The sequence below is a fragment of the Coccinella septempunctata genome, chromosome 7, assembly GCF_907165205.1.
Source record: "Coccinella septempunctata chromosome 7, icCocSept1.1, whole genome shotgun sequence".
Taxonomy (NCBI): Eukaryota; Metazoa; Arthropoda; class Insecta; order Coleoptera; family Coccinellidae; genus Coccinella; species Coccinella septempunctata.
In genome coordinates, this window is record NC_058195.1 from 12,000,827 (window position 1) to 12,015,478 (window position 14,652).

The 14,652-nt window shown below is 36.4% G+C and overlaps 2 protein-coding genes across 2 annotated transcripts; one reads left to right on the forward strand and one right to left on the reverse strand.

The window, feature by feature from the left end:
• The first annotated feature begins 846 nt into the window (after window positions 1–846).
• Window positions 847–4,027, forward strand: LOC123317115. Its single transcript, XM_044903496.1, has 2 exons — window positions 847–1,087; window positions 3,167–4,027. Exons 1-2 carry the CDS (start codon window positions 898–900, stop codon window positions 3,916–3,918), a joined length of 942 nt encoding a protein of 313 aa, XP_044759431.1. The 5' UTR covers window positions 847–897; the 3' UTR covers window positions 3,919–4,027.
• A 4,249-nt stretch (window positions 4,028–8,276) lies between these two features.
• LOC123316803 lies at window positions 8,277–13,203 on the reverse strand. The gene is made up of 7 exons (XM_044903034.1): window positions 13,088–13,203; window positions 12,877–13,029; window positions 12,073–12,649; window positions 10,371–10,709; window positions 10,235–10,245; window positions 8,727–8,970; window positions 8,277–8,594 (listed from the first exon to the last, which is right to left on the reverse strand). The coding sequence occupies exons 2-7, from the start codon at window positions 13,023–13,025 to the stop codon at window positions 8,277–8,279; spliced, it is 1,638 nt and encodes a 545-aa protein (XP_044758969.1). The 5' UTR covers window positions 13,026–13,029; window positions 13,088–13,203.
• Between the last annotated feature and the right edge of the window lie 1,449 nt (window positions 13,204–14,652).

Here is a 14,652-nt window from a genome sequence, read left to right on the forward strand (position 1 = left end):
CAATTATGATTCTCTCAAAAGTTACCTGATGCATCTAATCCGATGAACTTGGTACTGAACCATTCATTGTCCAGACATATATTTATGTTTTGTTTCATTTTTGCGAAGCCGAAGTCATCTTCCACAGTCCCGTACTTGAATTCAATGAAATTTTGTCGAACTTCTAGGAGTTGTGTCTCAGCCATCTTGGATATTTTATATAGACAATTTTTGGTTGAACGACTTATTTTGATGAGTTCTATCTTCTGTCAAAAAAAGCCTCACCTTTGAAAACGCCCTGTATGAAATTTTATTCGAGTGAATATTCGAAATAAAGACACATAGTGATGAGAGACCTGATGAATCTCTTCCGATTAACTCGGTAAGGAACCATTCATTGTCCAGCCATATTTTTATGTTTTGTTTCGTTTTTGCTATGCCGGAGTCATCTCAGCCATCTTGGATATTTTATAGATGCAATTTTCGATGAAACGACTTATTTCTATGAGTTCTACCTTCTGTCAAAAAAAAGCCTCACATTTGAAAACACCCTGTATTTGGAAAATACAATAAGATTCAACCTATTCATAGGCATACTCAAAAATCGTTCAAAGAGGCGGAAGAGCGACTGATGATGAATTTCAGTATGAAATTCAAGTTGGAACACAAAAAATGGATGACAGATCATGTGCTCCTGAATACGCCCCTGGCTAGTCTGATGAAAACCGGCATATCACCGACCGCTCCCTCGACACCAATCGGTTCCATCCGGCTTCAATTCGAAACGTATTCGAGTCGCAGGTAAACAAAATCCATCCGTCCGGCCACTGCGCATTCACATGTTCACGGCTCTGATAAGGTTCAGCTTGCCCGTCCGGGAATAAACGAGAGCTTCAAGCGTCTCGTTTTCTCTTCAAAATGGTTTCTCAGTTGTATGACGTGGACGCCGAACAGCTGATTGAGTTGGTGAAAAATAGGCCAGTGCTGTGGAATAGGAAACACGAAAAATACAGGGATAAATTCAAAACGCAGAAAGCATGGCAGGAGATTTTAACCGAACTGGACGTTAATTTCGAAGAATTTGACGACGATGTGAAAAGCGAATTTGGTAAGTGTGATTTTTCGATTGGAAGGACTCGGTTGGCCTTGGAAATTTGACACATGTATAGTATGAAAATGTGAGGCTAGGACGCCTGTCAAAATATTTTTGGTTTTTGAATCATAGTTATATCAAAAAGATATTCTATAAAGGTCTTAGTATAATTAATTACATACCTGTTTCTCGCAATGTGAATTTACTCCAGAAAATAAATTAAATTGAAAATATGTGACGAACATATAGTTTATACAGGGCGATTTTCACAAATTTTTCAACAGTATATTCTTCAGGTCAGAAGAAACACTTTTTTACGATTCGGTCCTGATAAAAAGATAAGTCATTTTAAGTTTTCATAATGAGCTACACTACACATCTGTGGATCTTTTAAACAGAGTTGTATTCAGCCAAAGTACCCAATTTAACGAATATCACAGATATTTTTTATTTTTGAACATCAAATTACTCGAAAACGGCGCATTATATACGAGGAGGATGTATTTATATCTAGTTAGCCTAGACCAGTTCCATGCATAAAAAAATATTGCGATTCCATAGCAACGAACAATAATTCATTAGAAGAGTCAGTGTGATGTTTGAGGTCAAAAAAGTGAACCACATTTACGCAATAAATCGAAAGAAAGAAGATGTCCACCGAAATTGTGTAAATCGAAAATTTTGAGTATAGTACCATCTTCAAGTACCTGTATTTAAAAGGGTTAAGAGGTAAGCAGATTTACGAAGATATGCTTAATATCCTTGGTGATCAATGTCCTTCGTATGCGACCGTGAAAAATTGGATGGCAAGCTTCAAAATAGGTAAATTTTCTATTGAAGATGATGACCTATCGAGAAGGCCAGTTTCTGTATCAGTCCCCAGAAATATGGATGCAGTTCATGACATGATTTTATCAGACCGTCGAATTGGACTGAAACGCTGAATATTTCATACGAACGCGTTAATCATATAGTTCACTTCAATTTGGACATGAGAAGAATTGCTGCAAAATGGATACCCAAATGTTTGAATGTTGACCAAAAGCGTGCAAGGGTAGAAGCATCGCGTTCGATCTGTGCTCGATTTGAAAACGATGTAGACTTATTAAACCGAATTGTTACTATGGATGAGACTTGGTTACATTTCTAGGATCCAGAAACAAAGCAACAATCTATGGAATGGTGACACTCTGGTTCTGGTCTCCAACATCTAAGAAGTTTCGTGTCCAAAAATCTGCTGAAAAAGTTCTTGCTTCAGTTTTTTGGGATTGCCATGGAGTAATCATGATTTGTTTTTTTAGATAAGAGTAGAACAAAAACTGTAGATTACTATTCGACATCACTGACCACTCTACGGAAAAAAATCAAAGAGAAAAGACGCGGAAAGTTATCCAAAGGTACTAGAACAACCCCTTTATTCACCAGATTTGGCTCCATCTGATAATCGTCTCTTTCCTCGACCAAAAAAAAAAATTGAAAGGTCGTAAATTTTCTTCCAACGAGGAGGTAATAAAAGCTGTGGAGGTCTGGTTTGCAGAGCAAGAAGAAACATTTTTTTGAAAGGTCTAGAGACGTTGCAAGTTCGCTATAATGAATGTATCAATTAAGAGGAGAATATGTTGAGTTATGAAATATTTTGACATTGAAATTTTGTTTGGTTCTATAGTAGGCTGAGAATTTTTCAATATTACCATCCTCGTACGACAAAATATATGAGATATTTTCATTTCACAAAAATTTCAAATATTCATTAGATAGCGTCCAACTTGGTTGCAATAGTTGGATTCTTTGAATTTTTGGTATTTTTATGGTACATAATAGTAATAATGAGAAATCTGGGAGACGTAGGTGATATCTGGTGTTCGAAAAATATTCATCATATAAATGAAAAACTATATTCCGAAATTCATCTCATTCGATAAAAAAGTTTCTGAGGTAGAACTAAAAATAACATTTTTATGCGTAATGGAATTAAGAAATAATCCATTTTTGTTATAAAAAGTTAAGAAAATTTCTTCATGGCCAACCGATTTTTTTTATAAAAGTGAAGGTCCCTTTAAGTCAATCAATAGCTATGAACTTTTTCCATCGTAGGAAGGATCGTTCTGAAGAAATGGACACAGATGAGGGACTCCTACAGAAAGTCCCTGAGCAAAAAACAGAGATCAGGGCCTGCAGGTTCCAAAATTAAAACCTACATTTACTCATCTCGCTTGCGATTCCTAGACAACATGTTCGAAGAAAGAGAAAGAGCAAATAGAGACACTTCGCCGGAAAATATCGAGGACCCTGTATCGGCGAATGAACAGTCCGAAAATGACGAGATCCATCAGGAGTCGGTTCCTGATGTATCAAATCTTTCGAGACCCGAACCTTCGGGTTCGGGTAAAAAAGATGGGCTGCCAGAGAACAAGTTCAAAAAACCAGTACCAAAGAAACAAAAAACGAATGCAGATGAATGGGACGTAAATGCAGCTTCGGCAGTAACACCAAACCGACATCTTCACTTCTTCAAAGGGTTGCTTCCTTCCCTAGAGGAATTCGACGAATTCGATACGCTAGATTTTCAAATGGAGGTCTTAAAACTCGTGAAGGACATCAGGATGAGGAAACATCCTGTCTATTCTGCAGCAGTGCGTTCTACTCAATCGTTAAACAGTCGACATCAGCAACAACTTCTGCATAACACTATCACAACTACAACACCTCAGCAGCAAGGGGATAGTCAGTTTTACCCGAGTTCTGGGCGTTTTTCTTCTCAGCCAAACTCGGTCTACACATCCCCTTCTGCGTCAAATGACAGCTCAGAATTTTCGTTGCTTTGTTATAAGGAAGAATGTGAATGATTTGCTTTTCTTTTCTCCTTCTTTGGGAAAATATGTTGGACACTTCCATGTAAGGGTACCTTTGTTGATAAGTATATGTACATACTCCAAATAAATATAGTCTTGTTCTGAAAAATTGTGTGAGTTTATTGACCTGCCTGAGAGTCGACAATATACGAGAGGAAGCTGATTTATTTATTTATTAGAAATAAGGAATACAACTGACTATTTAAAGTCCACTAATGAATCCACATGTTCATAAATTGAGGTATCACATCATATATATATAATGAATAAAAGAAAAACAACTCAATTGAACTCAATCCAAACATGAAACATTTAGAAAGAGAGAGAAAAAAAAAATAGCACAGTTCAAAAGAAAAATTATATAATTGAAGAAAATAAGGAACGATACATTCATCCAACTATTATAATGAATTATGATTTTTCAAGGATTTCTTTAACTGTTCAGATTTATTGGAAAATAAATTAAAAGGATCATTCACACCGTTACACAAATGAGTCATTCTTTGATGTGGCGAATTCTGTGCGCATCTTGTATTTCGAAACTTGAGATGGAATAATTATACAGGGTGTACTTAAAGGTGAGGCTGTTTTTTCAACAGAAGGTAGAACTGGTCAAAATGAAGCGTTTCACCAAGCAGACTTATCGCAAAGCAGTGGGAAAAAACTTATTTCCTGATTCGACCATGTGGTTTCGTTTAGGATATTGGCTCGTTCTATATTTACGTGATAATGAAAATGGAAACTTAGGATTACCAAATTGTTCTCATTAATTTCTAGTAACTTGTAACTTAACTGACAGAAGAGACTTAGGACACAAGTGAAAAAAATTGAATTATACTTCAAAATCTCACCAATAAAATTCGTCTAAATTATACAAGTATTTTTTCACAATGGGCATCATAATCGTCTTGTTCGAACATTCTCACAATCGTCGTAAAAATGGGATGAAATGGGAAAACACCATAGCACTTTTTCAACATTAACACAAGCACTTTCAAGAAACCGCCTGGATTTTCTACATTTTTTTCACCCTAAATTGCACGATACAACAATTATGATTCTCTCAAAACTGACCTGATGCATCTAACACGATGAACTTAGTACTGAACCATTCATTGTCGCATATGTTTATGTTTTGTTTCGTTTTTGCGATGTCGGAGTCACCTTCCACAGTCCCGTACTTGAAATTCAATGAAATTTTGTCGAACTTCTAGGGGTTGTATCTCAGCCATCTTGGATATTTTATATAGACAATTTTTGGTTAAACGACTTATCTTGATGAGTTCTACCTTCTGTCAAAAAAAAGCCTCACAGCCTGTGTAATTATACTGTTCTTAGATTCATTGTATCATTTTTAAATGGTTCGTATACCTCTTCATAATTTGTCTAGACTTTTGGGGTCTGGAAGATTCATTTTGGGGTTCTTGTCAGATCGCTGAGACATGAAAAAAGTCCCCAAAATTTATTCTACAGGTACCTATATCTATCTCATTACGAATTACCCTAAGTACGCCTCTGCTTTTCTAATGGGCCAGCGTGTTTCAAGTTAATTAGAGAACGTCTGGTACTTTGCGACCTCTCTCGATTTTTATGGTACTTTCAAGAACTAAGTTAGAAACCTACCTAAGCATTGACCAGAGAGAAGCAAGATAGTTGTTGAAAATACAGCACAGCCAGTATTGCGAATAGTTAGATCTTATTCTATTGAAGTATCTATACTTATCTGTTAATGAATAAATGAAAATTAATAGAGGATTCATGCAGAGCTCCTAAGAACTAAGGCTTCCACGTGTCCGCCATCTGTCCATTAGATGGGTAGCTTCCTTAGATTCTAATTAACGCTGTAGCCCACCCTTAAAATGGAGTATTACAAATCCGGTTTCATTCGCCCCTTCCTCGTTCCTTATCTTTAGAAACATAATAAAGATACTCACTATTGTAGTTTTCATTCAGTTTGATATTATCCTCACAAGGTGTACAAGGACCGGAAGAACTCCTGTTTGCAATCGAATGGCTTCTTATTTCTCTCAACGATGCGAACACTCTCTTATCCTGGTCCTTACCCTCACATATTTTCGAATTGTTGGAGAGCAACCTCGACATAGCGTTTTTAGTTTCTCTCGGGAAAGATACAGTTTCTCCATTCAGAAGGTTATGAGATAGTGTACCTGAAAATTTCAGCTCGTTGCAGGACTTTTTAGGATGCGGTAGATTCGGGTGACTTGGTCCTGTAACTTGGGACAATTACCCCCTTGCAGATTTCTTTGTTTCTTACCATTTATGAGTGAAGGAACAAACTTCGGCTAGTTTAACAATTAATTCCTGTTGAGATTGCCGTGACCAGAGCGTTTGAATTCACAGGAAAAATTAACGAATTCAGGAGAGTAAAAGCGCGTTTTTTATGGCCCTTACTTATACTTTCTAGTGTCCTGTACATGAGTTTCACTTTGTGCATGTGTAATTTTTTTCTGGATATGTGGGATATTGGTATATTAGATATGTCATGAAACAAGGTTGTTTACAAATCAAACGGCAACACGGATCTCCTTCATTTATTTTGTTGTTTCATAGCGTGACTTGGGACAACGCCGAATAGATACAAGCGGCGCATTGGCAGCAGGAAATATACCGATTTTTCGCAGAATATTATTATTTACGTTATTTCCACAAAGAAATCACCAAAGAATGAAAGAAATCAAAGTCCCCTTGTTTTGTTTAGTTTTTTTACTTTTGAGTTGCAATATATTTACTTTCGCTGTAATAGGGGTTTATCATTTAATTTCCTTACCGAATTTCAACTATATAATCACAAATTCTAATTTTGCAAAACTATACACCGTCCCCAGTCACCTATTTCATTTGAGAGTTAAGAAATCAAAAGATATTATTTTGTGTCCCAAGCCTCCCAAATCGATGGAGGACTTGGGACAAGTGTATTTTATTCTTTCCAAAATTTATATCCGTATTCTGAAGCATGGTGTATATCCTAATCAATAGTCAGAGTCATTAAGCATATTCGAACCTTTTTTTCAGATAAAAATATGTCACCATTTTAAAAATATGATAAGTTGAATTCAACAATCGTCCAAGTCACCCGAATCTACGGTATTCAGTTTTTATCCATATCCATGGGTTGACACTCCATGAAGACGAAAACAGGATCGTTATTAAGGTGGAAGGACTATTCAGCATATTCGGATTCTTTCCTCTGAGTGTGGATTTCACTAAATGAGTGTCGAAAGAAGAGAAACCTTTCGATAATACTGCTCAGCAGACTACTAATTTGCATGCATTAGCCCCTTAAAAGGAGTACTTAACTAAGCCTCGTTTAAAGTTAATGGACGCTTAATTTTATTCCCAGTTGCACGACTGTGGCTTAACAGAATCTTAAGTAAGGGGCCCTTAAGTTTTTATATCTAGTGATATTTCAGTTTTTTATTTTGGTGCAACTTCATCCTAGTCCAATAAAGCCATTTCATTGGTTGGCCGATTGCCGATGATCGTTGTCATTTCATTAACCTAACTTTATTGTCCTGCCAGTCAGTGTCAAGGATATTATTAAAATATTATCAAAGAGTAACAACTTTTTGTTGTTGAATTAGCATTAATATTGATAATGATAATGATTGTCAAATAAAAGGCACCTAAGTTTATATAAGTACAACACTTTCTTTGTAAGGTCTTGTGTGAATTTGTTTTACTAATGTTGAAGAGGAACGTGAAGAAAATGTTCTTATTGCCCTTCTTAGTACGAATACAGTGAATGATTGCCAAGCAAGTGGTGGTAATTTACGAAAGGCACTCAACTTCTCAACAGAAGAAAAGAATTTGTTGCTAATTATAGTATGATTTGTGACACAAAATTGAAAATTAAAAAAGACTGATGTCATTACAATAAAGGCAAAAGAAAAGGCTCGGTATTCAGTAATGAATTCATTCAACTTTCAAAATCCCAAAAAATGGGAAGTTCTGCAGCCAGTTCAACAAATTATTTAAGGTTAGAATCCCGCCCTCAAATACCTAAGTGGTCATTACAGGAGCGCTTAAATCTAAGGCCAGCTTTAGCCATTTAAATGTCGCTTAACAGTCGGTGCAACGTAATTTAACTTAAGGGTTCATTTTAAGGGACACTTAACACTAAGTGCGTTTGGTGCAAACGGGTCTTAGGGTTCTAAGTTTTAGGCGGAATTATTGAAACAGTATTCGAGGGGTGTTCTTTTGTTTTTGATTTGTGGCTTAACGTGGTTTAAGATCGAATCTCGGAGTTTCATGAATTTTCGTAATCGGAACTCAGATAGGATACGGTCAAAACGAATAAGCTCTAATCGTTTGCGACGAAAAAGTGCGGGAAACTAGGTTGAGCTGTGTAATGAATGAAGGAATCCGCCGATTTTGTGCGTGGAAAGTAGTTTAGTAGTTAAGTTAAAATTAATTGGTAGACTTTCAATACCTTGAAAAGGATGTTCTGCCGTTTCATACTTGTACATCAGAATCTTCTCATCCCTACTGCCAAGTTTCTGGGAATCCTTTGGACCAGCAGAATTCTTATTGATGAGCTTGTCGAATTTCTTCACCTTATCCTTCACAAATTCGGAAGTAATCATGTTCCTAGTTTCTGCTCTGCTCCAGATATCCTCATCTTCATCTCGAAAGTCTACATTTCTACAACACTTGAAAAATTATCGGTTAGATGAACCAGACCAGTCATAAGCATTGATTCGAATGCGATGTGCCAAAACTGTGCAGTTTTTTCTTTATTGAAGCCCTTATAAAGTTTCAACATAGTTCATAGTTCCCCTTACCAGTGAACCATCAGGAGCTTTAACGAGATTTTTTCTGTACTCTTCATACGATCCATGGCTTTCAGATGAACAGATTGGTCTCCTGTTTTTTCCGCACAAGATAAGTTTTGATTGCTTCACGTCGATTTGGTCAATTTTTCCACTCTTATTCCTCCTAGGTAACTGTAGAGTGTGAAATAAAGCAAGAATTTTCAATTGTATCAGAAGAAATTCGGAAAATAGATAAAAAGTAAGTATCCGGCAACTCAAATATAAAAAAATAATGTATGAATACATAAAAGAGTAATTGAAATACGAGGATGTATTGATATCTAGTTAGCCTAGACCAGTTTCATGCATAAAAAATAAAAAAATATTGCGTTACAATAGCAACGAACAATAACTCATTATAAGTGTCAGTGTGAAGTTTGAGGTCAAAAAAGTAAACCAGAGTTACGCACTAAATCAAAAGACAGAAGATTTCCACCGAAATTGAGAAAATCGAAAAATTGGAGTATCGAGCCATCATCAAGTACCAGTATTTTAAAGTGTTAGGTAGAGGTAAGCAGATTTACGAAGATATGCTTAATACCCTTGGTGATCAATGTCCTTCGTATGCGACCGTGAAAACCTGGACTGCAAGCTTCAAAAGAGTTAAATTTTCCACTGAATATATGATTAACGCGTTCATCATATAGTTCACGTCAATTTGGACATGAGAAAAATTGGTGCAAAATGGATTCCCGAATGTTTGAATGTTGACCAAAAGCGTGCAAGAGTAGAAGCATCGCGTTCGATCTGTGCTTGATTTGAAAACGATGTAAACTTCTTAAACCGTATTGTTACTATGGATGAGACTTGGGTACATTTCTACGATCCAGAAACACAGCAACAATCGATGGAATGGCGACACTCTGGTTCTCCAAGACCTAAAAAGTTTCGTGTCCAAAAATCTGCTGGAAAAGTTCTTGCTTCAGTTTTTTGGGATTGCCATGGAATAATCATGATTGATTTTTTGGACAAGGGTAGAGCAATAACGGGAGATTACTATTCAACATAACTGACCACTCTACAGGGAAATATTAAAGAGAAAAGACGCGGAAAACTATCCAAAGATGTTTTGTTTTTGCAGGACAACGCCCCTGCACACAAATCTCATGTTGCCATGCAAAAAATTCGTGATTTAGGGTTTGAATCACTAGAACACACCCCTTATTCAGCAAATTTGGCTCCATTCGACTATCATCTCTTTTCTCAATTGAAAAAAAGTTTAAAAAATCGTAAATTTTCTTCCAACGAGGAGGTTATAAAAGCTGTGGAGGTCTTGTTTGCAGAGCAAGAAGAAACATTTGTTTGAAAGGTCTAAAGACGTTGCAGGTTCGCTGTAATAAATGTATCCAATTAAGAGGAGAATATGTTGAATAATAAAATATTTTGTCATTGAAATTTTGTTTGGTTTTATAGTAGGCTAAGAATTTTTCAATATATCCTCGTACTACAAAAAAATACCTAACAGCGTACCTACTAACTCAGCGAAAAGCTTGAAGGATATTTGATGAAAAATCTTATAAAACCCTGATAGTTTGTGGGCATTTATAATAATGAATCACCCTCAACTTCATTTATTGGAAAAAGCGCTCAATTGCAAAAATTTCAGTTACTTACATACGCATCCTTTTCCGCATAACTATTTTCTTCCATAATACACTGAAAATTCTTATGTCGCAAAGAATCGAACAACCTTTTGTGGTTCTTCATTAACCCAGACTGATAAGAGTGGTATTGTTCTGGATTTATGTCCAAGAAATCCCTGACCATTCGTGTACGCAGATGAAAACTTGGCAGCATTCTTCTTGGCTGTTCCCTCTCATTTTGCACTTGTTTCGAGGCGTTTATGTCGCGATAAAGTATTGCTGGATTTTTGTTCATTTGGAATGTCCTGAAAGGTTTTCTCCTGAAACGTTTCATCGGGTCTTTCAAGCAAGCTCTGTCCTCTTCTTTCACCTAGAAACGTTCAATGTTTAGGGAGGTTTTCAGCAAGGGAGCAATCAATCAGGTCAAGTACCAACCTAATTTCACATGAATATTACAGTTTAGGTTTCTTCAACTTGTTGTACAAGGTTTTGTTTGTTTTTTATTATGTGTTACATATTTTGAATAGATTTTTCGTAATGGGACGTTTTTCAATGAATATTCAGTTAGTCTCATCACAAAAAAATCTGTCTCTTCTCTTCTGTCCATATTGCGTTTAGGTATATTTGTAAAAACCAAAATCACACGTTTAGGGAATACGAATTGCGAATCTCTGGGTTTGTATCAAGTAAGCTGACCGTCCTAGTGCCATAAGTTTACTGATGGATCAAAATCACAAAGAGGCACCAGCATTGGCGTATATGGACCTAAACTGAGTGTCTCCAAAGCCCTGAGAAGTGCACGAACCCTCTATTTTACAGAACGAGATATTGGCTATTCAAGCATGCGCTCAGGAGTGTCTTAAAATGAACCTCAAAGGGGCGCATATCTATATGACCACGGACAGCCAGGCCACGCTGAGATCCCTGGAATCACTCTGCCAGGAATCTCTGCTGACATGGAAGTGTTGTAATCCATAAAGCAAGTGACCAGAGAGAACAAAGTGGCTCTACAATGGGTACCAGGGCATTGTGGTGTGGAAGGAAATGAAAAATCCGATGAACTACAAAAAGAGTATCAAGGTTTACACCTGCAGCTTTTCTGTGGGCTTGGAAAAGACCAACATAAATCAGAGGTCTAACAATGAGAGTTGAAAAACAGAATAACCCTCTGGAGAAACACTCCCGGACTCACTCAGTCAAAGAAATTCGTGATGATTTCACCGATCTACACCAGAAAACAGCTGATGCTGTCACGAGCTGAGCTTCTGCTGATGGTGGGACTGCTGAAGGGGCACTGTCAGTACAAATATCATTTGTACCGCATGGGAAAGTGAGCAGATGAGATTTGTAGGCTCTTTGAATCAGAAGCAGAAACCTGGATACTCACGAGGTAACGGCCAAGGCTAAGGCTCCTATAAGGATGCTGTCGGATGGTGTCAACACCATTGACGACCTCCTTGGGTTCGCATGAATGAGTAGGGAAGATAACAAGAAATCTACATGGTCGCAGCTCTTGGAAGGCTAACCAATCCACAATGACCCCGGTTTGAATAATAATAATAATATGTTTCTGAGATACGAATTCCAAATGTTTTTATAGAAATACTACGATAACTGTACAAGCAAAATTTCGTTCTTGGTAGATGATAATTATAAAGTGTATGTTCCTTGAGTTGGACGAGTGTCGTGTATTTTTTATGAAGAAACGGCTTCTATTATCATTATCAACTCACATTATAATATTCCAACTTTTTTACTGCCGAATTATTATCACAATGGACTGGACAGTTGTTGTCCTCTTCTGCTACAGCCTCTCTTTCCTCTTCTTCTTCTTCATTGATCATCTCAATACTGTTCTTCATAAAATCCCCCCCACTCTTCCTCTCGTTCACATACAGAAGCGTTGCTTCTTTCTCTGCATTCGTTTTTTCGAAATTTCTATACGCCTCTTCGTTGATCATAACTTCGGTAGAATCCGTAAATGATCTTTCGCTGGGGAATCTCTCTTTAGTCGGGTTCATCCTTTGGGGCTTTATATATTTGTTGGTCATGTTTGGTGCGGAGGAATACTTCTTGATGCCGAGATCACCGAGCAAGTTCTTCATCAGGGTGTGGTCGGGGATGCTTTTCCCCAGGACGATTTCATTCCTCATCTTCCTCCTTGGTGGTGCCCTCCGGTACTTGTCCCAGCTCTTTTGCATAATGTGGGGGTCGTTGATGTAGAGGTTAATTGTGGTCTGGCAAGGTTGGTTGGGAATTTGGAATTTACTTCTACTTCCATTGCTAGGATTCTGACGATTGCCTGACAAGCTGAAGAATATTGGGTTTGTTTTAGTTGATTTGTTGAGATCTTATCAGTTTTCAGTTAAAATATGTATATTGTCCTAAGAGGAAAGATAAATTTTGAGGGTATGTGGTAAATAATCAGTAATCAGGCTCTACGTCATAGAGCTATTAAGCCTTTTTCAGATTAAGCTAGTAATTTAGTCTGGTAGCGAGTAATTTAGTAGCTATTCTTGAAAATAAAGAAACTCTACCTAATGTTTATGATTTTTTCATTCTCTTCCGGTTGCGAACTTCCATTAGTTGAAGAGGGGTTATTTTTCTCAAGACTGAGAGGACGATTTTCCATAGAAGTCTCAGTAATATTCCGTCGACTAAACAATTTTTTCTTGGTTTCCTCCATTGATCTGTAAAATGTTTCAATATTTCACTTGCATCGGTCAGATCACATTTGAGTTTACATTCCACAATCCACAGACAGTTACTCATTTGTGAAGATCAACTACATTGCAATTTTTGACGTGAGTTCATCTCGCCAATCGATGTCAACCTCTGACGTAATCATAGAAACTGAAAACGTGAAGTACTGAATTGCAGAGATGTCTGAAATGGATCATTTCCATCCTGGACTTTACGAACGGCCCTAAGTACACCCCTGTTTTCTGTGGAATACTCGAAGATACTCCTAGAAGCTTCGTGAATTGTGTTGACTGCTCAGCTTTCACCAGTACATGTTTCCCAGATAAATGTGTTCAAATGTAGAAGATATTTTGGCTTAATTCTAATATAACAAAAACTAGCAGATCCAAAATGCAATGTAGCTTGTCAATTCTTACGATTTGCAAAATGGCATGGCATTTGAACTCCATATTATTATGTTATCCTTTCTTATTATAAGGATGATACTTATTCAGTGGAGATCTCTTGTGGCAAGTTGATGTGGGATGATGGTTTATGGCCTAGTTAATATTTTTTTAAAAATGGTATAAAATCCGCATGATCCGTCAAATTTCCCAAATTCTAGAAACAATATTCCTCCACAATCCCATATAAATAACAATACAAATGCTCAGTCATTGAACTTCATGGTTACATGAATCAATTTAATTGAAGCAGTCATGGCTGAATAATTTCTTTTCTTAATACAGAGTTCAAATATGAAGAATATTTCTTTCAATATTAACCATTTCAAGGCATTTATTGAAATTTTTCAAGCATACTTAGTTATAATTTTATCAAAGTCGAAATAAGATCTATTGAAGAATATCCAGTAGTGGACTGTCGTAACCGAAATTCTCAGATACTATGCAGAAAACCTTAAAATAATTAGATACAGGTCAAGCTAATAAAAGCTTGTTAAGAATAAAACTTATTGTCTGAAATAGGCTCGTAAATTTTGCATTTAATTGAGTAATCATCTATATTGTTTCGATTTTATTTCAGATTTTTCAACAGAAAACACATACGAAGTCCTTATAAAATTCAAGTTCCTCTTATTATATCTTTTAGTTGCATTTATACATAAATATTATCATCTACACTGTACCTTCTCTACTAATCAATCAACCAAATCGTGCTCTATAATTCTACATTCCTATCAAAAAATTTTCAAATAAGAGAGTTTATGTACAATAAAATATATCTACTTATAACAAAATTGATAATAATTTACAATTTTCAGGTATACCTATAATCACTGTAGGTGTTCATAATCGACTCAGTTAAATTCTGCTCTAGTCCTCCATTACTGTCACCATAACAGCAGGGACGGGCCGAGCCAATTTTTTTTTGGAGGAGGGGGATGTAAAGCATCGAAATTTTTCCAACTGCTTCGAAATTTTTCTAGCCTTTCACCCCCCTTCCCTGTATAACATGTATAAATAATAAACGTTTATGGATAATTAAATAGTGAGTATTAATAATAATTATTACAATCTGTAAGGAAGATACCAAACACAAAATTCAAAACAAAGATTCTCTCAGATACAAATACCAAAGACAATTTCTCAAAACGAATCGAAGATCAAACA